Below are 25,265 nucleotides of genomic sequence, written 5' to 3'. Positions count from 1 at the left end.
TCGGAAATTTATTTATTTATTCATTTATATATTTGCGGAAAAACCACACGTGAAAAATGGAGAATGCTTAATGCGTTTTCGGCTAAGTCGCCTTCATCAGAGCAATCTACTTTGATTCTACTTTGCTATGATGAAGGCGAATTAGCCGAAAATGCGTTAAGCAGTCTCTATTTTTTACATGTGGTTTTTCCGCATACTTGGATCAGTGTTTTTGTGATCGTTGTTGCTTATATATATATATATATATATATATATATATATATATATATATATATATATATATATATATATATATATGTCGTACCTAATAGCCAGAACGCACTTCTCAGCCTACTATTCAAGGCCCGATTTGCCTAATAAGCCAAGTTTTCATGAATTAATGTTTTTTCGTCTACCTAACCTACCTAACCTAACCTAACCTAGCTTTTTTTGGCTACCTAACCTAACCTTACCTATAAATATAGGTTAGGTTAGGTTAGGTAGGGTTGGTTAGGTTCGGTCATATATCTACGTTAATTTTAACTCCAATAAAAAAAAATTGACCTCATACATAGAGAAAAGGGTAGCTTTATCATTTCATAAGAAAAAAATTATAGTAAATATATTAATTCAGGAAAACTTGGCTTATTAGGCAAATTGGGCCTTGAATAGTAGGCTGAGAAGTGAGTTCTGGCTACTAGGTACGACATATATATATATATATATATATATATATATATATATATATATATATATATATATATATATATATATATATATACCAGGAGACACCACTTCCACCATGCGACTTGAACCCTGGCCATCAAGATGATGATGAAGATGAAGATGAAGCCACCCAAAAGGTGGCACGGGCATGAATAGCTCGTAAGTGGTGACCCTTTTGAGCCATTACCAGTATCAAGAGCTGATACTGGAGATCTGTGGAGGCGCGACTGCACCCTGCGTGACGGGAGATGTCTCCCGGACCAAGTGGTGACCAAATGGTGGAGTGGCCATCAAGATGGCAGGTACGCACTTAAATCCACTACACCATACTCAGAGCCCTAAAAGAGGTGTAGTGGATTTAAGTGCGTACCTGCCATCTTGATGGCCAGGGTTCAAGTCTCCTGTTGGGTGTGTATCTAAAAGTTGTATACTTCAAACTTGTGGTTTAAGCAAGTCAGTGCATTAAGCATGGACACCATGTTCTGGACAATATATTTTGATAGTAGTCTTTCTTGTACTTACCAAGTTGTAAACGTATGTTATTGAATATGACTGAAAGGGTAAGATTAATGATTGTAACATGTATCTTCTCAATATTTCTTATGTTTTTCTTCACTGTCGAGGGAAGTTGAAAAATTAATTTTCCAAAGTTCATTTTCATAATTGATTATGGTCTGACGCCTAGGGATGCGTTTCGCAAGGCACTCCTTACAATATATATAATTATACATAATTATTTTGACCTAGCCGAGAGTAAGAATGTTGAAGGGAAGGCGAGGATGACGTAAGGCGGGTCAGGCCAGGTTGACGGGTCACCTGAGACATAGTGGGAACCAGCAACAATTACCATCTGGGTCACGCAAGGCCATCGTACTATAACGAAATTCAGGAAAAAACACTAACCTTCCCTTATCTCTGTCTCTCTTTATCCTAAAATAGTCACTACTGGATTAAATATTATATGTAATGTTGATAAAGTTGTATAAAAAATATGTGTTTATACAAAAGTTAATTTTGCAGTTTACTGTACCAGTTGACTTTGATTTGACCTAGCAAGGCGCCTTAGTCCTGGAAAATAGCTCCAGGACTTTGAAATTCCTATGTATTTTTATGTTGTAGCGATGTTGGAAATTACACGGTATTTATGTGGAACATAAACATTTTTCACTGCGGGTAAATGCTAATATGAGCTAAAGTTAATATTCAAATTATGGCTGCAAGAACACCAGTCCCGTTTGAGAATGACGCAGATCAATATCTGGAACCGCGCCCTCTGCATTCCCACGTACGATACTAACAACCACAACACTTCTTTTAAAGTGCATGCCTTGATTACAGTAATTATATTGCATCTAATATTATATGCATGCCTTTTGTTACATTAAATAATAAATATGACTTTAGTCAAATGTATAACTGGATATGCATATGGTACGACATCCTAATTTTTTGGGTCCCGGCAACAATGCAACATTAGTGTTCACCGGGTCATGAGAGGGAGAGGATGTTCTGCTGAGGAGGCAACTGTGCCTCTTGTTCCTCACGCATATTCATTTGGAAGGTAAAGACCATTGCAGCATGTTCTGCCGTTTGTCTGCACGTATTCTTGCAAGCCTGGTCTTTAGTGATGTGCTAGGCTTGGCCAATTTTGTTGACTTGAAAATAGTATTTAACGATTTTGTGTTATTCAGATATATGAATTGGTCAAACTATTGATTAATTAACTTACGCTTGACATATATGCCAAAATTAAGTGCCAATGCAGGTTATTGTTAGATAATAGTGGCTGTCAGTAGCCGTATTATTGTACGGATAAGGCCAAATTGGTTTTTGGATTCGAGCTTGAATCTGTTTATGAGAAACTGTGTTTGGTGTCTTTGTAATGTGTTTGTAAAGCAGCTTAGTGGAGGAGTGTGTACCTTCGCCCCCCCCCGTGAACCAGTGCTCCAGTCTGGCCACATATTCCTGCACAACTTGTAGTGCCACGCAACTGTTGCCAGTGGCACCATAGTGGCACCCTGGTCAGTGTCAGCCTGGTCAGTGGCACCCTGGTCAGTGTCAGCCTGGTCAGTAGCACCATAGTTAATGGCACCCTGGTCAGTGGCACCATAGTCAAAGGCACCCTGGTCAGTGGCACCATAGTCAGTGGCACCCTGGTCAGTGGCACCCTGGTCAATGGTACCATAGTCAATGGCACCCTGGTCAGTGGCACCATAGTCAATGGCACCCTGGTCAGTGGCACCATAGTCAATGGCACCCTGGTCAGTGGCACCATAGTCAACAGCACCCTGGTCAGTGGCACCATAGTTAATGGCACCCTGGTCAGTGGCACCATAGTCAAAGGCACCCTGGTCAGTGGCACCATAGTCAAAGGCACCCTGGTCAGTGGCACCATAGTCAGTGGCACCCTGGTCAGTGGCACCATAGTCAGTGGCACCCTGGTCAGTGGCACCCTGGTCAGTGGCACCCTGGTCAATGGTACCATAGTCAATGGCACCCTGGTCAGTGCCACCATAGTCAATGGCACCCTGGTCAGTGCCACCATAGTCAATGGCACCCTGGTCAGTGCCACCATAGTCAATCGCCCCCTGGTCGCTACCACCATAGTCAATGGCACCCTGGTCAGTGGCACCATAGTCAATGGTAGCCTGGTCACTGCCACCATAGTCAGTGCTAAATAGGATACTGCAAAAAGCTATAAAGTTGGGTTTATTCCCAACTGTACTCGTTGATATACGAGTACTGTATATGTTAAACCTTCGCCCTGAAGGAATACAGTGATACCATGTGTCTTATGTTAACTGGTAATTTTTTCCAGTAATCAGCATTCCTCTTCCAAAACCCTGTATTTACTCAGGTCTTTGCTAAATCTGAACACGATACGGTCAAATCTTGCTCATTAACGATTAGACAGTTCAGTTTCTGATTGTCAGAACCATAATGCTGTACATTGTTAGGTTAGGATGTATTAGGTCAGGCTCTGTTGGTTGGGTTAGGTAGGTTTTAGAGTCCATTGGCGAACCTTCTTGTGTATGATGTCATTTGTGTACATCTAAACGTATCTAATTTGTTTCTATTATTTTGTTATATTTTGTGTTAATATTTTTAACACCTTAGTAATGTTATACCCTTTCATCCATTTGTACAGTAAATTTACCTGAATTTATCCGAGGGGTACTAACACACTAATGGCTTCGACGAGGACAGGAAGCTGGTGGCGGCTTATCAAAGGTCTCCCCCTCATTTGCCTTGATGATTTTTTCCAGCTAGATCACATGGAGGAAAGTGTTATTACGTATGCCAAAATGCATAAGTTTTGGCATTTATGGGTTTGGCGGGTAGGCAGTTCCATGTATAGAGAGGTTTATAATCCTGTTTATGAAAAGCATCTGCTGTCGGTCCTATGTTGTGATTTGAACTTGAAATTGTTGCTCCTTGTTTGTGTTACATCTGATCTTTTGAAGAAATTGCCTCAATCATCATCCTCCAACTTGTTCAGTATTTTAAAGGTTTCGATGAGATCTGCCCTGTTATGTTTGGTTTGAAGCGTTGTTAGCCCAGTGGCCTTCAACCGTTCCTCGTACGAGAATTGACTTGGTTCTAGAATGATTTTTGTTTCCCAGTGCTGCACTTTTTCCCAAGCAGCTATGTCCTTCTTAAGTTGAAGTCTCTGTGCTTGGATACAATAATCCAAGTGATTATTGTATCAAAGCACCAGGTATTTATACAGTTGAATCACTACTGTAGTGATTCAGTTGTGCCTATACCTATTCAAAATATAGTGCCTTTTAGAATGAATTGAATTGTGAATAATAAAATACTGCATTGTATACAGTACATCCCTATGAGTCACTACACGACTCGCATACAAGATTAGGCAAATACTGTATCACTCTATTTGTATAATAATTATACATTTAGTAGTCCGTGGTGCAGTGATAAGACACTCGCTTTGCATTTCAAGAGTGCTTTCGCTTGGGTTCGAATCCTGGCTGGGGAGGATTGATCGGACACCAATCCTTAACTGTAGCCTCTGTTCACCCAGCAGTAAATGGGTACCTGGTTGTTAAACGATTCTTTGTGGGGGTCGTATTCTGGGAACATAGGATTAAGGACTTGCCCAAAATGCTGTGTGTACTAGTGGCTGTACAAGAATGTAACAACTCTTGTATATATACAGTAAATAAAAAAAAAATAAATGATTAGCAACATGGAGACTGCAAGCTGATATAGTTGGTAATGATAGAAGCTATAGGTGTCTCCTTAGAGGGGTGAGGTGTTGAAGGCCTTGTTGCCAGAAGAGGAGTTGGTGGAACAGCTTGTAGGTAGGTTATGCCATTTTGCTTAGATTGATACTTTTTTCAGCAATTCTAGAGCTTCCTGTCACACTTGCATTCATGGACCCTGCATGTCTAGTTTTCCAAACTCGTCCACCCCTCTCAACCACTCATCAAGTGGCGTGTAAGATCTGTATACTATCCTGTATAATAATTTTGTGTTTTCTACATGAAATTAAAAATGTAGTAATGTGAGCCATGTTTTAATATACTGTATACACATGGTGATACGGCCTGACTAGTTTCATGAGCAGTGAGTGGTCTCGCAACTCCTTGAGAGATCGGCTCGTCTTTTGTGTAATTACCTAAGTGTAGTTACAGAATCTCATAAAATCATAGTACTGTAGATGTATTGGAGGCAGGACAGGAATGTTTTTTTTTATCCCACCATGAATTGATAATATAGGCATGATGGTAGTGAGAAGGATGTATCTTCTCCAATTAAGAGTGAAATGACAAGTGATGGTTGGCTAGTTAATGGGCAAGTCAGTTTTTTAACCTCCAAGCTGTTAAGGGCTATTTGGCATTTGTCACCCACAGGCGCATATAAAAAATTCTCATAGCGAACCACTAAGTTGATATTGCGAGTCAAAAAGCAACAAGGAGTAACCTCGTTATCTACCAGCCAGGCTCTCGCTGCCACTCCCTCCCTCAATGACTCCTCACTCGCCCACATCCTCCTCCTACCATACTGTTTTGCTTTTATTCACTATATGCATGCATTATATATAAGTATCTATATGTTCTGTTCATCTAAGCTGGTACAGTGGGGCCTCGACTTATGATGGTAATCCGTTCCCAGAAATGGATCATAAGTTGAAATATCGTAAGTTGAAGCAATTTTTCCCATAAGAAATAAAGGGAATTGAATTAGTCCGTTCCCCACCCTCCAAAATATTAACTTACAAATACATTTTATACTGAATACAATTTTGTTCTCTAACTACAGTACAATACAATACATATGTTTATCTTACCTTTATGGAGGACTCTTGATGGCGTATGGAAGATGGTGAGAGGGGTGGAGGAGGAGAAGTGTTACTGTTTGGAAGGGCAGTTCCCTTCCATTATAACATCAGGCAGTGATGACTTTTCTGGGATACACTCTCTGGCATGTTTTGCCTACATACCACTAGGACCTGCTTGTGGCTCGTTGCTTGCTTGTCTTACTAAGAATCTGTCTAAAAACACTTGTTTTTTCCTACATTTTAACACTTGTCTGTAGTAAGACATCACATTGTCATTTAAAAGGTCAATGCAACGGCCTGCTACAGCTTTATCTGGGCGAGTTTTTTCAACAAAACTTTGCAGTTCTTCCCATACTTCACACATTTTCTTAATGAGGAAGGGATATCCTCTACTGCCACAACTCACAACTATTTTCTTAGGTTGAATCATACCACTGACTTCTGGGACCCATGTTGTGATATATAATAATCAGTTTTATGTTCAAAAAGTAAAAAATTACCACAAAAAACGGAATTTCTTATAGGCGTGATCGTCACTAAGCGGGCAGCTCTAGTAAACTGAGGCAGGTTGGCCCGCGTGACAGAGAACCACGTGATCGATCGATCCAAACGTGTACCAACAAATATCGTTAGTCGACGACATTATCGTAAGTCGAGTCACATTTTTCGATCAAATTTACATCGTAACTCGAAATTATTGTAAGTCGAGGTGCCACTGTATATTGCACAAAGAGCATTGTGGCCACCCTTACCAGCATGGTAAGTCATGCAGATGTCGCCGCCTCCCTCACCAAAATGGCTTCTCCCAACTTTCCTCTTGCTGTTATTACACTATATATACACGTTATATATAAGTATCTACATTTGTGTTCACCATAACGAACCACTAAGTTGGTATGCTCAATGGCAGTGGCAGCCAGTGGCATCCTGCCTCTGGCTGTCCCTCCCTCACCTCACCTGACTCGCCAACATTCTCCTCCCACCATACTGTTTTTACTTTTATTCACTATACAGATGTTATATACAGTATAAGTATCTGCATGTTTTGTTCACTACCTGTATAGCGAACCACTAAGCTGGTATAGTGAGTCCAGACAGTAAAAGGTGGTCACACAGAGTCAGCAGATAACGCTACCTCCCTCCCCACCAAGATTATTCCTCCCACTACAGTGCTAATTATCACAACAATCCTTCTATTATCAGAATCCTGGTTATTTTTATCACAGTCAGGGGTCTTCTGTAATACTGTACTATCATCGCTAAATAATAGCATGTACATATATATTTTGACATTTTTAGGCGATGCTGTGGTCATAAGCTGAGCAGTAGTGCTGTGAGCTCATGCTGCGTGCGCCAACCTTAGTGGCTCACTCAATACTGAGGCCTTGACACCTGGGAATGTTGCCCACGATTTAAAGCAACGATTTATTTTTTAAATTACTTCTGTTTACAAGAGCCTTGCTGAAGGTGAGGTGAACCCCGTGTATCCATGGGCCGTTTAAATCTTGCGTAGCACTCCAACACATCATATGACGTGATGTGCACTTTTGGGTAAGTTACTCAACACATCATATGATGTGTTGAGCAGTTTAAGGGTTAATTTGGGCCCAAATTTTTTGGGGGGCCTCAAAGTCTTTAGGCTATAAACCTGGTAAGGAGACGAAAGAAAGTACTGTAGTTGGATGTGGCAAGGAATTTTGTGTAGTTTTTTTGCAGTGGATGGAGAGACCAACTTGACTCAAGATGGGTTAACAAGACTCCAAAGGGTCAGTGTGTCTTTAGTGATTTATTTAGGTCAACTGTGACTTTGAGGGAGAAATAACTATACAGTAGAAAAATTAATCTGGAGGTTAGACCTAGTCAGTGGAGGCAGTGGTGACCATGTTGGTGAATTATGATCACCTGAATGGGAGGACAAGGACAATACTGATGCAGAGGTTTGCCTGATGCTGTGGAGGTGCGGTGTCATATGGCAGGGGGCACTGATGTTTGTTGTGAAGAGACGGTGTGACTGTAGGCAATTGTAAAAAATAAATATACAGGGGTACCTCGGTTTAAGGGTTTAATCCGTTCCTGGAGACAGTCCGTAACCCGGAAACTCGTAAACCGAAGCTAATTTCCCCATAAGAAATAATGGGAAATGAATTAATTCGTTCTTGACTATCCAAAAACCTCACTTCAAACTAAATTTTATACCTAATTCAAAATCTACACTACAAAAGTATGTTCAAGTTATTACTTACCCTACCTGATGACTCCTGTTGGTGTATGGAAGATGGTGAGGAGGGGGGGGGGGGGAGGAGGAGAGGTGTTACTGTTTGGAAGGGGGAGTCCCCTTCCATTATAACATCAGGCAATGAGGACCTTTCTGGGGTGCACTCTGGCACGTTTTGCCTGCATACCACTAGGTCCTGGTTGTGGCTCACTGTTCGATTTTCTCACAACAAAGCTGTCCATTGAAGATTGTTTTTCCCTTCTTCGCAAGATTTCTATGTAGTGAGGCATCTCATTGTCATTGAAGAGATTTATGCAACGGCCTACTACAGCTTTCTGGGCGAGTCGTTTCAATAAAAGTTTGCATTTCTTCCCACATCTGACACCACTTCTTAATGGTTGTGGAAGGGACATTCTGTGCTGCTGCCTCCTCCACTGGAGAAACATCCTCAGCTATGTCTTCTTGCTGTTCCTTTTGAAAGACTTGGAGTTCTTCGTTGGTCAGTTCTTCGTTGTTTTCTTCCACCAACTCCTCCACATCGGCACCATCCAATTCCAAGCCCATTTGCCAGCCCAGAGTAACAATTTCCTCAACAATAGGCACATCATTTACAGGTTCAAACCCCTCAAAGTCTAGTTCTGGCACACATTCAGGCCACAATTTTCTCCAGCCAGAGATCAGGGTTCTTGAGTCACTTCTTGCCAGGCTTTGTCAATGAGTTTTAAAACACTACAAATGTTAAAATAGTGTTTCCAGAACTCTTTTTGAGGGTGAGGTTTGTGGCTTCAGTCACTTCAAAACATTTCCAGAAAAGTGCCCTTTCATAAAGTTTCTTAAAATTTGCTATGATTTTCTGGTCCATAGGCTGAATTAGAGGAGTAGTGTTAGGAGGAAGGAACTTTACTTTGAGAAAATTACTGTATCTGCAACAATTCATCTTCCAAGCCTGGAGGATGAGCAGGAGCATTGTTGAGGAGAAGCAGGGCCTTGAGTGGCAAATGTTTCTCCTGCAGATATTTTTCTATGACAGGGCACACCACTTCATTCACCCACTCCGAAAAAAAATCCTAGTCACCCATGCCTTATTATTAGCCCTCCACATCACACACATTTGGTTTTTCTGCACTTTATACTGTTTGAAAACCCTTGGATTTTCAGAATGATACACAAGCAAGGGTTTAATTTTCAAATCGCCACTCGCATTTGAACACAGCACAAGCATAAACCTATCTTTCATAGGCTTGTGTCCGGGCAATGATTTTTCCTCCTTGGTAATGTATGTCCTCGTAGATAATCTTTTCCAGAACAGTCCTGTTTCATCACAATTAAACACTTGTTGTGGTAGGTATCCCTCAGGCTCTGCAAACTCTTTAAATTCTTTAATAACTCTTTCAGCTGCTGGTTTGTCTGAGTTGGCAGCCTCCTTATGTCTCGCAACACTATGAATACCACTTCTTTTTCTAAATTTTTCAAACCATCCCCTGCTTGCCTTAAAATCTATCGTATCTGCACTCATTCCAGGGGTTTTCTTTACAAGGTCTGGCTTTCTTTAATACCCAGGCTTTCTCACAAATGATGGCCACTGAAACACTATCACCCTTTAACTCCTTGTCGTGTATCCAAATTAATAACGACTTTTCCACATCCTCAAGTATTTGTGGTCTTTGTTTCGTGATTGTTGATACGCCTTTTGCCACTTAAGCACTCATAATGTCCTTTTTCTTGGCAAGTATAGTGCATATTATTGACGTGGCTTTGTTGTACTGCCTACAAATATCAACAACACATGCACCATTTTCATGCTTTCGAAGGATCTCTTGTTTTACCTCTATTGTCATCCTCACATGCGATTTCTTGCCTTGAACCTTACCATTGGCTTTCTTGGGATCCATGGTGAGATATATAATAACAACTTTTATGGTCAAATGGCCAAAAATCCAACAAAACACTGAAAATCCTGGTGAAGAATTCAGGCGGGATAGTCACTGGGCGAGAGACACTGGTAAACTTAGGGGCGATCGCTGTGCCGCCACACGCTAGGTCGGCCTGTACGCATATCAACACCCTCGTATTCCAAGGCAACGCTCGTATCCCGATGTAAATTTTCCGAGCAAATCCTGCTCGTAACCCAAAAAACTCGTAACCAGGAACGCTCGTAATACGAGGTACCACTGTATACAGTACTGTATATATTTTTATTCCTTAATTTTATTTTTTATACTTTTTATTTGCATTTTGTTTTTTATTTATTCAGGGGCAGTGTCAAATGCATGAAATTTATTGTGCCAATGACAGCCTACAGTGGGGTTGACATATATACAGTATGTGTGTGTGTGTGTATAATTTTATTTAATTTAATAATTTATTCCCCTTACCGAAAGGGGAACTATGAAATGAGACGTTTCCTAAGGGAAATACCTTGGGACACAGACCTCAGAGCTAAGTCTGTAAAAGATATGATGGACTATGTCACCCAAAAGTGTCAGGAGGCAGTAAACAGGTTCATCCCATCCCAAAGGGAAAAATCCGAGAAGCAACAGAAGAATCCATGGTATAATAGGGTATGTATGGAAGCAAAGGGACTGAACAAAAGGGCTTGGAGGAACTTCCAGAATAACAGAACACCAGAAAGCAGAGAGATACCAGAGAACCAGGAATAAGTATGTTAGAGTGAGAAGAGAAGCAGAGAAAAATTATGAAAATGATATAGCAAACATAGCCAAGACCGAACCAAAGCTACTCCATAGTCACACCAGGAGGAAAACAACAGTGAAAGAACAGGTAATGAAACTTAGAACAAGCGAGGACAGGTATACAGAGAATGACAAAGAGGTGTGTGAAGAACTCGACAAGAGATTCCAGGTGGTCTTCACAATAGAAAAAGGTGAGGTCACTGTGCTAGGAGAAAGGGAAGTAAACCGGGCGGCCTTGGAAGCGTTCGAAATTACGAGTGAGGAGGTCAAGAGACACCTACTGGATCTGGATGTTAGAAAGGCTGTTGGTCCAGACGGGATCTCACCATGGGTACTGAAAGAATATGCAGAGGCAGTTTGCTTGCCACTCTCCATAGTGTATAGTAGGTCACTGGAGATGGGAGACCTACCAGAAATATGGAAGATGGCGAATGTGGTCCCAATATACAAAAAGGGTGACAGGCAAGAGGCACTGAACTACAGCTCAGTGTCCTTGACTTGTATACCGTGCAAGGTGATGGAGAAGATTGTGAGAAAAAACCTAGTAACACATCTGGAGAGAAGGGACTTCGTGACAAATCGCCAACATGGATTCAGGGAGGGCAAATCTTGCCAGACTGGCTTAATAGAATTCTATGACCAGGTTACAAAGATTAAGCAAGAAAGAGAAGGCTGGGCGGACTGCATTTTCTTGGACTGTCGGAAAGCCTTTAACACAGTACCGCATAAGAGGCTGGTACATAAGCTGGAGAGACAGGCAGGTGTAGCTGGTAACGTGCTCCAGTGGATAAGGGAGTACCTAAGCAATAGGAAGCAGAGAGTTACGTTGAGGGGTGAGACATCAGATTGGCGTGAAGTCGCCTGTGGAGTCCCACAGGGTTCTGTACTCGGTCCCATTTTGTTTCTGATATATGTAAATGATCTCCCGGAGGGTATAGATTCATTTCTCTCAATGTTTGCTGACAATGCCAAAATTATGAGAAGGATTAAGACAGAAGAGGACTGCTTGAGGCTTCAAGAAGACCTAGACAAACAGAAGGAATGGTCGAACAAATGGGTGTTACCAGAGTTTAACTCAAGCAAATGTAATGTAATGAAGATAGGCATAGGGAGCAGGAGGCCAGATACTAGGTATCATCTGGGAGATGAAATTCTTCAAGCGTCTGAGAGAGAAAAAGACTTGGGGGTTGACATCACGCCAGACCTGTCCCCTGCAGCCCATATCAAGAGGACAACATCATTGGCATATTCCAGGTTGGCCAACATAAGAACGGCATTCAGAAACTTGTGTAAGGAATCATTCGGAACTTGTATACCACGTATGTCAGACCAATCCTGGAGTTTGCAGCCCCAGCATGGAGTCCATATCTAGTCAAGGATAAGACCAAACTGGAAAAGGTTCAAAGGTTTGCCACCAGACTAGTACCCGAGCTGAGAGGTATGAGCTACGAGGAGAGGCTACGGGAATTAAACCTCACTTCGCTGGAAGACAGAAGAGTTAGGGGGGACATGATCACCACATTCAAGCTTCTCAAGGGAATTGATAGGGTAGATAGGCTATTTAACACAAGAGGCATATGCACTAGGGGACACAGGTGGAAACTGAGTGCCCAAATGAGCCACAGAGATATTAGAAAGAACTTTTTTAGTGTCAGAGTTGTTGACAAATGGAATGCATTAGGAAGTGATGTGGTGGAGGCTGACTCCACACAGTTTCAAGTGTAGATATGATAGAGCCCAATAGGCTCAGGAACCTGTACACCTGTTGATTGACGGTTGAGAGGCGGGACCAAAGAGCCAGAGCTCAACCCCTGCAAGCACAATTAGGTGAGTACACACACACACACACATACATACACACATACATACATACATACATACATACATACATACATACATACATACATACATACATACATACATACATACATACATACATATACATACATATATACATATACACACACAGTGTTCAAGTAAACTTTTCTAATGTACTGTACGGAAAAGTTGCAGGTACGGAGGGGGAGGTATCGAGAGGAGAACCTGAAGCAGGAAGTCATACTGTTTAACCTAGAGCCCATAATGTTTGCAATAGTTGTGCGAGACTAAAGAAACAAGCCAACTACACATTCTGACCATTTTGAAGAAGATTAATTAGTAAGTGATTGCTAGCAGACCTCCAACTTGGTTCATTTGAGGTGATTTAGCTAGTTATTCATTCTGCTTGATAGATTTTTTTTCAGTGAAAAGATAAAAAATGTTATTGTGGTATAATATATTTTATTAATAAACATGGAGAAAATGTTTAACTTTGAACAAAAGATGTTGACAAATGTTTTTGTGAAGATTTTCTAAAAGTTCCTTGGTGGCTCTGTGGCTCCTTGAAACCAACTTTCTTATATAGCTTCCCACTTACTGAGTTGCATCACTCATAGGAGCCTTGTATGGTCTTACAAGGACCAGAGCCAAAACCTGGCCTGCTATCTTTCCCCTCATAGAGGCACAGGGAGCAGTGGATTGTTACGATCACCCTCGCCTAGAAAACTCCTAGAAAGTCAGTGAAGCAATACATACAACTGCAAGGTTCAAAGAAAATGATGCATGATACAGCCGAACAACTCCACAGTGGTTTATTCATGCCCAAATGTTTCACTAGAAACTAGCTCGAACCCCATAACCGCCAACAGATGGCAGGCAGGCTCAATTCAGATTGCTCCCAGGGGTTCATTTGCTGACTCGGGGTTGGTTTAGTCCTGTGCACACTTCGAGTTGGACTTGAGTGTAGCTTAACTTCTTTCACAAGCTTTTGAGAGGCCACTATCTTCCTTTCCCTGTTCATGCCACTTGGGAGACAATGTCCCTCAGATAAATTCACGTAAAAAAAAAATTGTCAGTTGTAATGTTTTATATTAACAGTTCTAGCTGCTCTGTACTATACTATCTATACTATAGATATACTATCACTTGATAAAGGATTTCAGGATGTCCTTACAAAGGAACCAGAGTTGCAAGATGAAAGGACGAAGAAAATGCTGGATGACACAGTGTCACTGTGGAAAAGGTAAAAAGCAAAACGGAAGGAACTAGGTGCAGCAAAATCAATAGGGCCTCACTTAATATCTCCAGGGCTGCTGAATAAGGGTGTAGAGGTAATTTTGTCACCCACTAACTGTTGTTTTCAGTAAAACAGTTAAGACAAGAAAGCTCTCAGAATTCTGAACAAAGGCAAACAGTGCATTTATTAAAAAATGGGGGACTTGACAGTTTGCACTAAATTACAAAACAGTGTTACTGGCAAGTATTAAATGCAAAAGTACTAGAGAGAGTAATTGGGTTGAGGATAGTGGAGCACTTGGAGAGTATAATTTTCACAGCAAGTGGTCAGTTTGGATTTAGGAGAAACTCCTGCTGGACAAACTCAATGTCCAAACTATTGACAAACTATTACACGGCTACTAAAATATGATGGGGGGGGGGGGGGGAGGAGGCTGGGTAGATTATATTTTTCTAGACTGTCTAAAAGCATTTGATATTGTTCCCCTTGAAAGGCTGGTGTAAAAGATGGAGAAGCAAGTGGCTATAATTGGAAAGAGACTGAACTGGCCAAGGGAGTACCTGAAGGACAGAAAGCAGAGACACATAGTCAGAGTTGAGGTTTTGAGCTGGAGGAATCCTAATGAGAAAATTGTTCAAGGCATTGTCCTGGAACCACTGTTGTTTCTAATTTATGTGAACTGTCTGCCCTATTGAGTGAGTTCATACATGTTAATGTCTGCAGATGATGCAAAGATAACGAGAAATGTAAAAATAGGACAAAGTTATAGGAAAAGCTTGACAAACCCCAGGAGTGGGCAAACAAATAGTTGCTGGAGTTCAATTCCAGCAAGTGTAAGGTAATGAAGGTGGGGAATGGAGAATAGAGACCAGAAGATATATACACATAAGGGGAAGGGAATTATAATACAGCAAGAGAGAAATAGATTTGGGAGTGGTTAAAATTCTAACATTAGTAACAGAGGCACATAAAGGCAGTAACATCAGCAGCATATGGGACACTGGCAAAAAATATTGAATCGTTTAGAAACCTAAATCAACTCTTTCAAGGCAATCTATTCAGCTTTTGTCAGAACCGTACTGGAATATGCATCACCAACGTTTAACTGTATCGCGTGAAGTTTTAAAACTAAAATTGAAAAGTTACAGATGTTGACCAAACCACACACTAAAAGATGAAAAGACGACGACGTTTTGGTCCGTCCTGGACCATTATCAAGATGATTGAGAAGAGACGAGAAAGGCACGGGCATAAGTAAGGCAAGAAAAAGGTGAGGAGGACGAAATCTTGGAGGAAGGTAAAAAAACGAAAGGCGAAAAATAGGGTTAATAAAAAAAAATGAAATGTCGTCTTTTCATCTTCTAGTGTGTAGTTTGGTCAACATTCTTCAGTCACGTTAATGTGACTCATCATCTGCAAATTACAGATGTTTGCAACAAGATTAGTACCAGAGTTAAGAGGAGTCAATCTATGAGGATAGGTTGAGGGAATTGGACCTCACAGCCCTGGAGGACAGAAAAATAGGGTATATGATCAAAACTTACAAGATACTGAGAGAAATAGACTAGGTGGACAAGATCAACCTTTTTAAATTGTAAGTAAGACAAGAGAACATAAATGGAAGTTGGAGACATAAATTAGTTAACCAAAATAAAAGATACTCATACCCTGTACAGGTGGTCAACAAGTGGAATGCAATGAAAGAAGTATTTGTGGAAGCCACAAATAAATTGAACACCAGACTAATTAAACTGTAATGCAACATGAACAACAAAGCTAGTAGGCAGGGCACTAAGAACTAAACCTCACTTCTCTGTACTCACGTAGGTCAGCACTGATAAGTAAGCTCTTGAACTGTTATACTGTATATTATCCCATACAGCTTTTAATTAATAATGTTTCTTGTACTGTATTGTCTTAATATTTTCTTCGCTTTACAGGTAGAGAAGCCATTGTAACAGCACCTCAGTCATGGGAGTACGTGGATTACAGTCATTCCTGGAGTCCCATTGTGGACAGGCATGCTACTCTGTTAACATAGGCAAGGTTAGTCACACCAGGCACATCAGACTCCTAATTCTACTTGTAGAGATTTTATTTCGTCTAATTCTTCATTGGGTTTAAATTGATATATTTTGTTGGTAATAATATGATGCTTTTTTTCTTTTTTTGTGCTTTGTTGTTGGTAATGAAGTTTTTTTCTATGGTGGCCATCTATATGGTTCCCTAGAACTTATAAGCTGGTGCTAGAATGACATAAGAGTAATGGAAAGGTGCATTATTAGCAAAAAAATATGCAACTAATGTTCAGTGCCATTTATGTATTTCCATTCAACCCATCCTCCTGTTTAGATACTACTTTCTGGGGGGGAGCCCCATCGACTCCCCGGAGCTATCCAGGCTCAATGGATATTTATAACTTTCTGGCATCAAAGCCAGAAGGCGCCTGACAGCTGGGTGGACAGCGCTTCGGATTCGTAGTCCTGAGGTTCCGGGTTCGATCCCTGGTGGAGGCAGAGACAAATGGGCGAAATATTTTTTTCACCCTGATGCCCCTGTTATCTAGCAGTAAATAGGTACCTGGCAGTTAGACAGCTTCTACGGGCTGCTTCCTGGGGGTGGAGGCCTGGTTGAGGACCAGGCCACGAGGCACTAAGCCCCGAAATCATCTCGTGATAACCTCAAAAGATCAGTCAATGCATGGAGTTTTTGCCTACCGGGGACCACGAGCCAGAACCTGGCCCCCTCTAGTGAGGCATGATGAGCAATGGCCTATAAAGACCCCCCTTATTATTGGGAGCATTCTATGTCTGCCATCGACCGGGATAGGCACCCAGAAAGGTAGGCTCCCCAAAACAAACCCCTATTCTGGTAAAACTATTGGGACCGAAGACCGAACAAGTGGACAGAACTTCCCAAATGAAAATTAGCAAACGAGCATGATGTTGTCACGTCGCCGCACCGCTGTCTGGGGGGGGGGGAGGATGTCTGCACAACCCTCGCCCTTCCCTCCCCGGGAGGGGGAAGGAATAGGAAATACACAAGGAATATTAGGCGGCCAGGAATACACAAAGTAATGTACATATAAATACAGTATTAATGAGTACCAATGTTGACGGGTAGGTGCTAGCTGGCTCCCCACCCCTTAATACAATCCCCCTCACCACTGCCACCATATATTATGAATTCTTCATTTTGACTATAGAATGTGATAATCGATGTGTTACAAACGATTGAAGTGGTAAAATTTTCTCGACTAATTTAGTGAAGAGGAGTGAGTGAGTGAAGCAGTGAGGTAGCAGTGGCATCAGCCACGTGTTGCCAGTCAACTGATCACTCAGGCCAGACCAACGTTGTGCTGGACATGTCTTTCTACTCTCCACTGACACCACCTGCCTTCCCTGACGCTACCTGCCTCTGCTGACAATTTTACTACTCGCACTACCTGCCTTCCCTGGCACCAGTATCACAACTGACACCACATGCCTCATGACAACTTCCACTACTGACTCCACCTGCCTCCCCTGACACCATTAATACTACTGTACCTGCCTCTCCTGACAACTTCCACCACTGACACCATCTACCTGCCATGACAACTTCCACCACTGACACCATCTACCTGCCATGACAACTTCCACCACAGACCCCACCAGTTTTTCTGACAATAACTTCCAACACTAACTCCACCTGCCTTCCAGGAGAATAAATTCCACCACCTGCCCCCTGACACCCAACTTCAACTACTGACACCACTTACCCCCCCTGACTCCAACCCCCACCATTGACACCACTTCCCTCCCGACACCATTTTATCATCCTACAACCACTTCTCCCTGTAAATAATGGGTAAGTAAAATAAAACACTGTACAACTGTTTACACTGGTGAATCACAGTTGACGACAGCCACCTCCGACGCTCGATCTCGGTGACCACTTGAATGAACAATCCTCGCTTAATTGAACATTTGTATGTTTCACTGAACATTTGGTACCGAATGCAATTTGTTCAGACCATCTAGGAATTCGGTAGAGTGAGGATGCACTGTACTCGATACTCAAGTTTTAGTACAGTAATTATGTAAATACTGTATTCCAGTTACTTTTTAATTTATAAATTTTTGTACAAAAACTTTTAGAAAATTAATTCCTGGTTGGATAACCAGGTTTAAAATTACTGTCTGCAAGGGGGCTAAATATTATTTTATGTATTTCATTACAGTACTGTACTGGAATAAGAAAAACCTCTAGTACAGTACTTATTTGTTAGTCATGATGTTAAAATATTAGAAGTTAGCTACAGACTTCTTGTTTTGATTTAAGTTTTGTTGTAATTTTGAACTGCCAGTTGTAGTACAGGTATATATATATATGTCTTAGTGAGTATAATTGTAAATGAATTTTTTAATGTATTTTCAGGTTGCAGATGAATACCTTAGGCGGACGGGGAAAACTCCACTAATTGTGGTGGATGGCATGTCGTGCATGAGGAAGTTGTATGGCAAACTAAATTGGGTTTGTGGAGGTCAATGGAAAGGTTATATTGACCACATTAAGGATTTTTATAAGAGTCTGACAGCCCACAACATTACACTGGTCGTCTTTTTTGATGGCAACACACCAGTAAGTATTACTTAAAACTGTATGTAATAATTTTATCATTATTACTGTTAGGAAGGGGAGGCAAAGAGTGTGTTAAGTTAAAGAGCAGTATAAAATAGGAAATTAAGGCTAATTCAAAATTACTCATCCATTCATCTTGTCTTGCACACACAAGCAAATCATCTACAGTAACATCTCTTTAAGCAACTGACCATGTTTGCCTACCAGATTTTCCTCCAAAATCCAGATCTCTCTTATAAAAAAAAATATCAGGGGGAACTTTGCTGTTAATGCAGGGGCTTTCTTTGTTGCACCATCTCCAGCTGAGTGTGTGCAGTAGCTACTGTACTTCTATCTTCTCTGGAGTTGGTTAGGTTTCTGATACTTCCAACCAGGTTAGTGTTTTCCCTGTTTTCCATACCTATGTTGACGTTTCTTGGCCTGCAGGGTAATTGGCCACCTGGGCCTGCTCCTTGGTGGCCAATTCAACCTTGCTTTACTGGACTTATGGCTCGGTGTTCATTTCCATAGCATTATTTCCTTTATAGGGTTTAATCAGGTCCTGTTTCCTGGTGATTTGGGCTTTACCATTCTTCCTGTATAACCTCATGGTCAGGTGTTTTGCAGTCTGTTGTTGCTGTGGATCCTATGACTACCTCTTCCTGGTGGTCCCTTTGGCCATCGACCATCCCTTGTTTTGAATGCTGCTGCTTGTCCATTCTTGTTCGCTCATTGAGTGTTGCCTTTTTTTTTTTTTATCGTAGTGGTTTCATTTCTGACTCTTTGGAGGATAGTTAGGGTTCCATCTTCATCTCTTCTTCCACCAGTCCTAGTCATCCTTTTGGGTATGTCCCTGTCCAGGGGTCTTTTGTTACTTCAGCCTGCATTTTTTTTTCTGTTACTTCTGGTTTTCCGGTTTGGCAGTGTGTGGGGGGTGACCCTTGGTAGGACTTTGTCGTGCTGGCCAGATGTTTCTCCAGCACTTTGCTTGTTGGGAGGGGACACCATGAGCGTAGCTCTCATTCTGTAACTACACTTGGGTAATTACACTCGGGTTATTACTATTACCCGTGTTCTGCTTGGGATGCTCGTGTGTATGCTGTGTTTCTTGGGCCTGTGTCCATGGTTCCTTGTCTTAGTGCCCAGCTTTCTTACTGGCTTGCTGGATGGTTTTGTACACATTTCCTGTTACATCTGTTGCTTGTGGTTTTTTCTAGTTCTAGGCAGCATATTTGAGTTTGTGATTTCTGGTTCTGCTCCTCTCCAACCATAGTCTGCCCTGTTGTTTTCCTTTTTGATGTGAAATAGCTCTGGGATTTAGAAGGGAGGGACCCTCCCAGCAATCCAGAGTTGAATGTAATGAAATGTCTTCAAAGTGGGTTCAATCTGTATCATCCCATTCCTTCCCTGGGAGGCTTGCTGCTTTGGACTCTTGGGTTGCCATCTGTTGGTGAGGGTGTTAAGCTGACTAAAGTTGTGGCACCTGGATAATGAGTGTGTATCTAGTTTGAATCAGGGTTGTAAATGTTGTCTAAGAGGTTGCTTGTTTTGTTGCACTTTACCTTTCTGATCATTTTTCCATGGGTTACAATGGTGGTCTAGTACCCACAGATCACTATTGCCTCTTTTGAGGGGGGGCCAGATACTGCTGATACTGATCTCTGGAAGGGGCTTGTGAATACATAGGGCCTGGTGTGGTACAGTACCCTTATTTGGAGGACTCCAGGTGCATAGCTTTAGAAGATATAATAATAATAATAATAATAATAAATAATAATCTTTATTTAGGTAAGGTACATACATAAAGAGATTTACAAAGTTTGTTGGCTTTATAGATAGAGCTAGTACATACAATGCCTAAAGCCACTATTACGCAAAGCGTTTCGGGCAGATCTGTATATAGAGGGTAATCCTCCAGAAAGCATTACTTCATAATGTTCAATGCTAAATTCTTTCATGTTTTGTCTCCATCTTTAAATTGTTTTTTCCAGATGCATCTTGCTAGCCCTCTTTCTTATGGTAAGGCTTCTCATGAGGAAACCAAAAAACTTCTTGCTGCATTTTAAATTTAATTACCAAATTATTGCATAGATCACCACCTTGCATGGCATTTAAGTAACGAGTCTTTTTGCTGTCTTGTAGGAGCGCAAACGAGAGACGTGGACTCATCGCCGACTGGAAAATTTGAAGGATGTGATAACATATTTTAGCATCGTTAAATCGAACAAGGAGTTGGAACATGGCAAGCATTTCTTCATACCTACAGGACTGGCAGCTTTTACACCTCTGATATTTAAGGCAAGTCATGGCCCATTCCATTCATTATTTTCATACTTCTGATGAATATCTCTTGTAATATGCTAATGCGTTGATTATGTACTTTTTATTTTTTACTGTTGTACAATTTTGTTAAACAAATTTAATATTTCCCTTGCTGCTTCTGCTTCCACCAGTCCTGGTCATTCTTTTGGGTCTGTGCCTGTCCAGGGGTCTTTGTTGTTCTTCATCTTTATGATATGTGCTGTTTGCATGAAGGTTTTCTCCTTCCAATGAGTGCACTTTTCCTAGTTCATAATAAATGAGATTATTTTATTATTTTCTTGTGTATATTAACCCTTAAAATACAGTTATTGTCATATGATTTTAGTTATCAGTTGGTTTTATTCAAATGTAAATATGGCTATAATATATTGACTGTATATGGGTATATATACATATGGGTATATGTATATATATATAAGGTGTGACAGGTTGTGGTATTGCAGCTATACTAGACCAAGATGGTATGGCTCTCCCTCACACAAATACTAAAAAAAAAAACTGCTATTGGCCTTGCAGTGTGTAAGTCACAGGTGGAAACAAATGATAATCATCAAATAAATAATTAAAACAATTTACTGAAATATTAATGAACAAAAATGACACGGGTGAATACTTGGCTATTATTATACAGGTTATAACAAATCAAATAAGTAAATGAAAGTTTAACTCTAATATAATGCAAGAAGATATACTGGTGTACTGAAGACAGCTATCATACCACCATGGCATCAGACACATGGCGTTGGCTGAAGGCAGATGATGGGTGAGAGAGACCAAGGTGATCCCAGAGCACTGAGAGAGAGAGTGGCTCTCTAGTGAGGCGATGCCCTGTATATAGTCCAGTGGTGATGACTCGCATCCAGTGTCAACGCAAGGTGGACCTCTGGTCAACTAGCAAACTGCTCGTTTGTGACTAGCGGTGCCTTTGTGTTGAGATGCACCACGGCTAGTTGAAGGCGGCTAACTGCTTGTTTGGAAACTACTGGTTAGCAGAGGCACCCGGCTTGCCTCTGAGCCGTACCAGGCCCTGGGGTGTATGGAGAGATGGAAAGGTGGGAAAGGTGGCAGGACTGATGACTCATCTGAGCTGGTGTAGATGTAGACTTCCAGTGGAAAGGCATTGAAGGTGAGGGGAAAAGGCAGTTCCACTGCTATGCAGGGGATTCACGTGACAACAGTCTGGACAGGCCACTCCAGACCGATAACCAGAGCGCAACTCCATAGTCTCCTGAAACTAATGGATGCCTACCATTACTACTATATGGATATAATAGTTAACTTAAAGCCATAAGAGAATTCTACTATCATATTTTTATTTTAATGTTGCTATTGATGAGGCTATCGTGTACTACAAGCAATACGTTTATCGTCAAATTACAATTTGGTGTTTCCTGCTGGTGTTTGAATCTAATTCTAGATGTGATTACAAGGCAGAATAGCAGCAAAGGACTGGGTTGTAAGGCACTTCCTTTTGAACTGTGGCAGGAACAAATATATTTATATACAATATAAGTTTGTCAGCAAAATTATGTTGCCTCAGTCTACAGACCAAATGACTCCCTCACCTGGAAATCTCCCAATGTGCACAAAACACAAGAAGACTTGGATATGTGTGTTTGCATTTTCATTACTTTTTGCATACAAATTTTTTTTCTCCTGTTCTCCACACAGGCATGGAGACATCTTAACCACTCTTTTGAGATCGAGAGGTTTTCCGAGCTATTCCACTCGGTTTTTCAGACCATGATGTATGCTTCTAAAGATAATCAACATTTTGCCCCACTGCACTGTGGATCTTTTCACACTTCCTGCTGGGTGATGCTGCAATAAGGAAGGCACTGGATTAGACTCGATTCAGCCTGGCGTAGTCTTCAGAAGATTCATTCACCTACACTCAAAGCACTCTTAGTGCTATTTGGCACCAAAGTGACTACCAATGAATGTTCCACTAATTGCTAGCTTGCTCACCTGGGCACTACTTCCAACCTCCTCCAGATGTCAGCATGTACATAATAATAGAGTAGCTCTACTGGTTGCTTCCCACTCCATATTTTTCCTGACTTTTTTTTTTTCTACTGATAAATGGGTAGGCCTAGACCACTATCATTCATTCATTCATATTATTGTTCAGTGTGTTCATAATATTAGTACTTGGTTTAAGTGTGACAGTGTTACATAGTCATTGTGTGTTACCGTTACCATTTCTACTGGTTTGGTTCATGGTTCAATAGCACAGATTCTTCTCTAGTTCTGTCCACTACTTTCACACTTTCATGGTACTTAATCCCAGACTGATGCATTAGTGCTGAGCATCATTCAAAATACTGGGGCATGTTTGGTTGCTATGTCACATGCTTTACTAAAATTGCTAATCCTTTAATGTGTCTTCAAATTGTCACCCTTTCATAGCCTACTGGATAATTTATATACTGTTAGTGTTTTTTCATGTACTCTCTCATTTAATATATTTTATTGTTTGGTTTCCATTAGACTAGTCCTATGATATCTGATTCCATGTTATTTATTACCTTCCTTCTGATCTTTTTCAGCTAATCCATCTACATTTATATAAGTTATTAAAAATATTAGGATGTGTTTGCAAGTCTTGGCTCGACTCTATTCTCTGTGATGTGCTAGTTTTCTACTTCATAGATTCTATGCAGATTTCTTCTTGATCTCTCTCATGAAATATATTTCACAATGGTTATGTTATAGTGTAAATGTTTTCTTCGATTCAGGGTCTTCCTTAACAGTTCTTCCACTAGTTTTACATTTGTAAATATAACCAATTTTTTTTCTTTTTCATGTTTCCCTATTTGCTTATACTATAGTCAGCTACATGTTTAACTAATATAAGGATTGCCATGTCATTTATAATCTCCCCGTGGTATAGTGGTAAGACACTCGCCTGGCATTTTGCGAGCACTTTGTCCTGGGTTCGTATCCTGGCCGGGGAAGATTTACTGGGCGCCAATCCTTAACTGTAGCCTCTGTTTAACCCAACTGTAAAATGGTTACCTGATTGTTAAACAATTTGGCAGGTCGCAAGAATTTAAGAACTATTGTATATATAAATAAATAAAATAAAATAAAGTTTATTAAAAACTTTTTTCTTTTCTGTCGATTCTAAATGTTTTTTACTTCAATACCTAAAATGGATGGTGCTTTTTCTTTTCCCTTTTCAATAGCTTGTATGTGGGTGTGTGTTTTTTCTAATTGTTTTACCATTATATGTTTTGGAAAAGACAGTTTAATTATTTATATTAACTTTCCTCACCAGGACTTGCTAGGATGCAAGGTGTACACTTGCCTTGATGAATGTGACAAAGCAGTAGCAGAGTATGCTAAGAAGTATGGTGCTATGGGCATCTTGGGTCAGGATTCTGATTACATAATTTACCACACAGCTCATTACTATTTTTCTATAAATCACCTAAACCTTGAAACATTGGACACTATTATGTACGACCGCAATGCTCTGGCCCGCATCCTCCACATCACTGTTGATCAACTGCCTCTGCTCTCCTGCCTTATTGGTAAGCAGCTGGTTCTTTCTCAGTACTCTGAAACAATTTCTGATGATAGCATTCAGAAATTTTGTTTATGGCATAATGACTTTGGCTGTAGATAAAAAAAATATTTATACAATGAAGTAGTTATGCATATGTAATACCTATGCATATCTTAAACTTTATTTTACACACTAATGTATATATGATATTTGTGTAAATGTTGATCTTTTGTAATCATCTACCCATTACTGTTGAAAAAAAAAAAAATTTTCTTTGAGGAGCCCCTTGGTGGCATCCTGAAGCCATTACAATGTGATGGCTTCCAGCACTAGATCACATCAGTCACAGGAGTCCTGTTTAGCCTACCAGAGACCAGAGCCAGAACCTGGTTCCTCCTCACAGAGGCACAGACGATTATCACCACCCTCGCTGGGAAAGCATCCAGAAACTCAGCGAAGCTTTACCAACAATTCTAACATTCATAGAAAACAAAGCATTGAAACAGCCAACTGACTCCACAAATGGTTCATTAAGAACAAGTTGTTCACTCAAAACTATCATGAACCCATTAATACCAATGGGTGTCACCATGTAGCCTGGAGTCTGCAGCCTTAACCAGCTCCAAAAGTCAGTCCTGAGTTCCTGCGCAACGAACTGATGAACCTGGTAGGGAAGGAGGGACTTTGAGGAACCACTGGGGCTTTACCAGAAAGAGGTATTTTATTACATTTAATGCTGGTTTTCTGGAGTGAGCCCCTTGATGGCACCCTGTAGCTAAGTAACCACAGAGAAGGAAGAAATGGGACTTATCAGGGAGGAGGAGAGATGGCAGGCACTTGGATGAAGAAGACAATGT

General features: G+C 40.8%; 1 protein-coding gene across 2 annotated transcripts in view; it reads left to right on the top strand.

The window, feature by feature from the left end:
• Window positions 1–2,140: 2,140 nt before the first annotated feature.
• Window positions 2,141–25,265, top strand: part of LOC123756480 (constitutive coactivator of peroxisome proliferator-activated receptor gamma) — a 66,903-nt gene continuing 43,778 nt past the window's right edge. The window contains exons 1-6 of one of the 2 annotated variants that reach the window (XM_045739664.2): window positions 2,173–2,266; window positions 12,926–13,075; window positions 15,914–16,019; window positions 18,393–18,596; window positions 20,718–20,873; window positions 24,178–24,433. In XM_045739664.2, the coding sequence (XP_045595620.1) occupies window positions 15,945–16,019; window positions 18,393–18,596; window positions 20,718–20,873; window positions 24,178–24,433 (691 nt within the window). In that variant the 5' untranslated portion in view covers window positions 2,173–2,266; window positions 12,926–13,075; window positions 15,914–15,944. Of the gene's footprint in view, window positions 2,267–12,925; window positions 13,076–15,913; window positions 16,020–18,392; window positions 18,597–20,717; window positions 20,874–24,177; window positions 24,434–25,265 lie in introns of both variants that reach the window. The other variant, XM_045739665.2, reaches the window with a different exon arrangement.

Source organism: Procambarus clarkii, chromosome 25, assembly GCF_040958095.1.
Source record: "Procambarus clarkii isolate CNS0578487 chromosome 25, FALCON_Pclarkii_2.0, whole genome shotgun sequence".
NCBI classification, from domain to species: Eukaryota; Metazoa; Arthropoda; class Malacostraca; order Decapoda; family Cambaridae; genus Procambarus; species Procambarus clarkii.
This window is presented reverse-complemented; position numbering and strand designations above follow the sequence as displayed.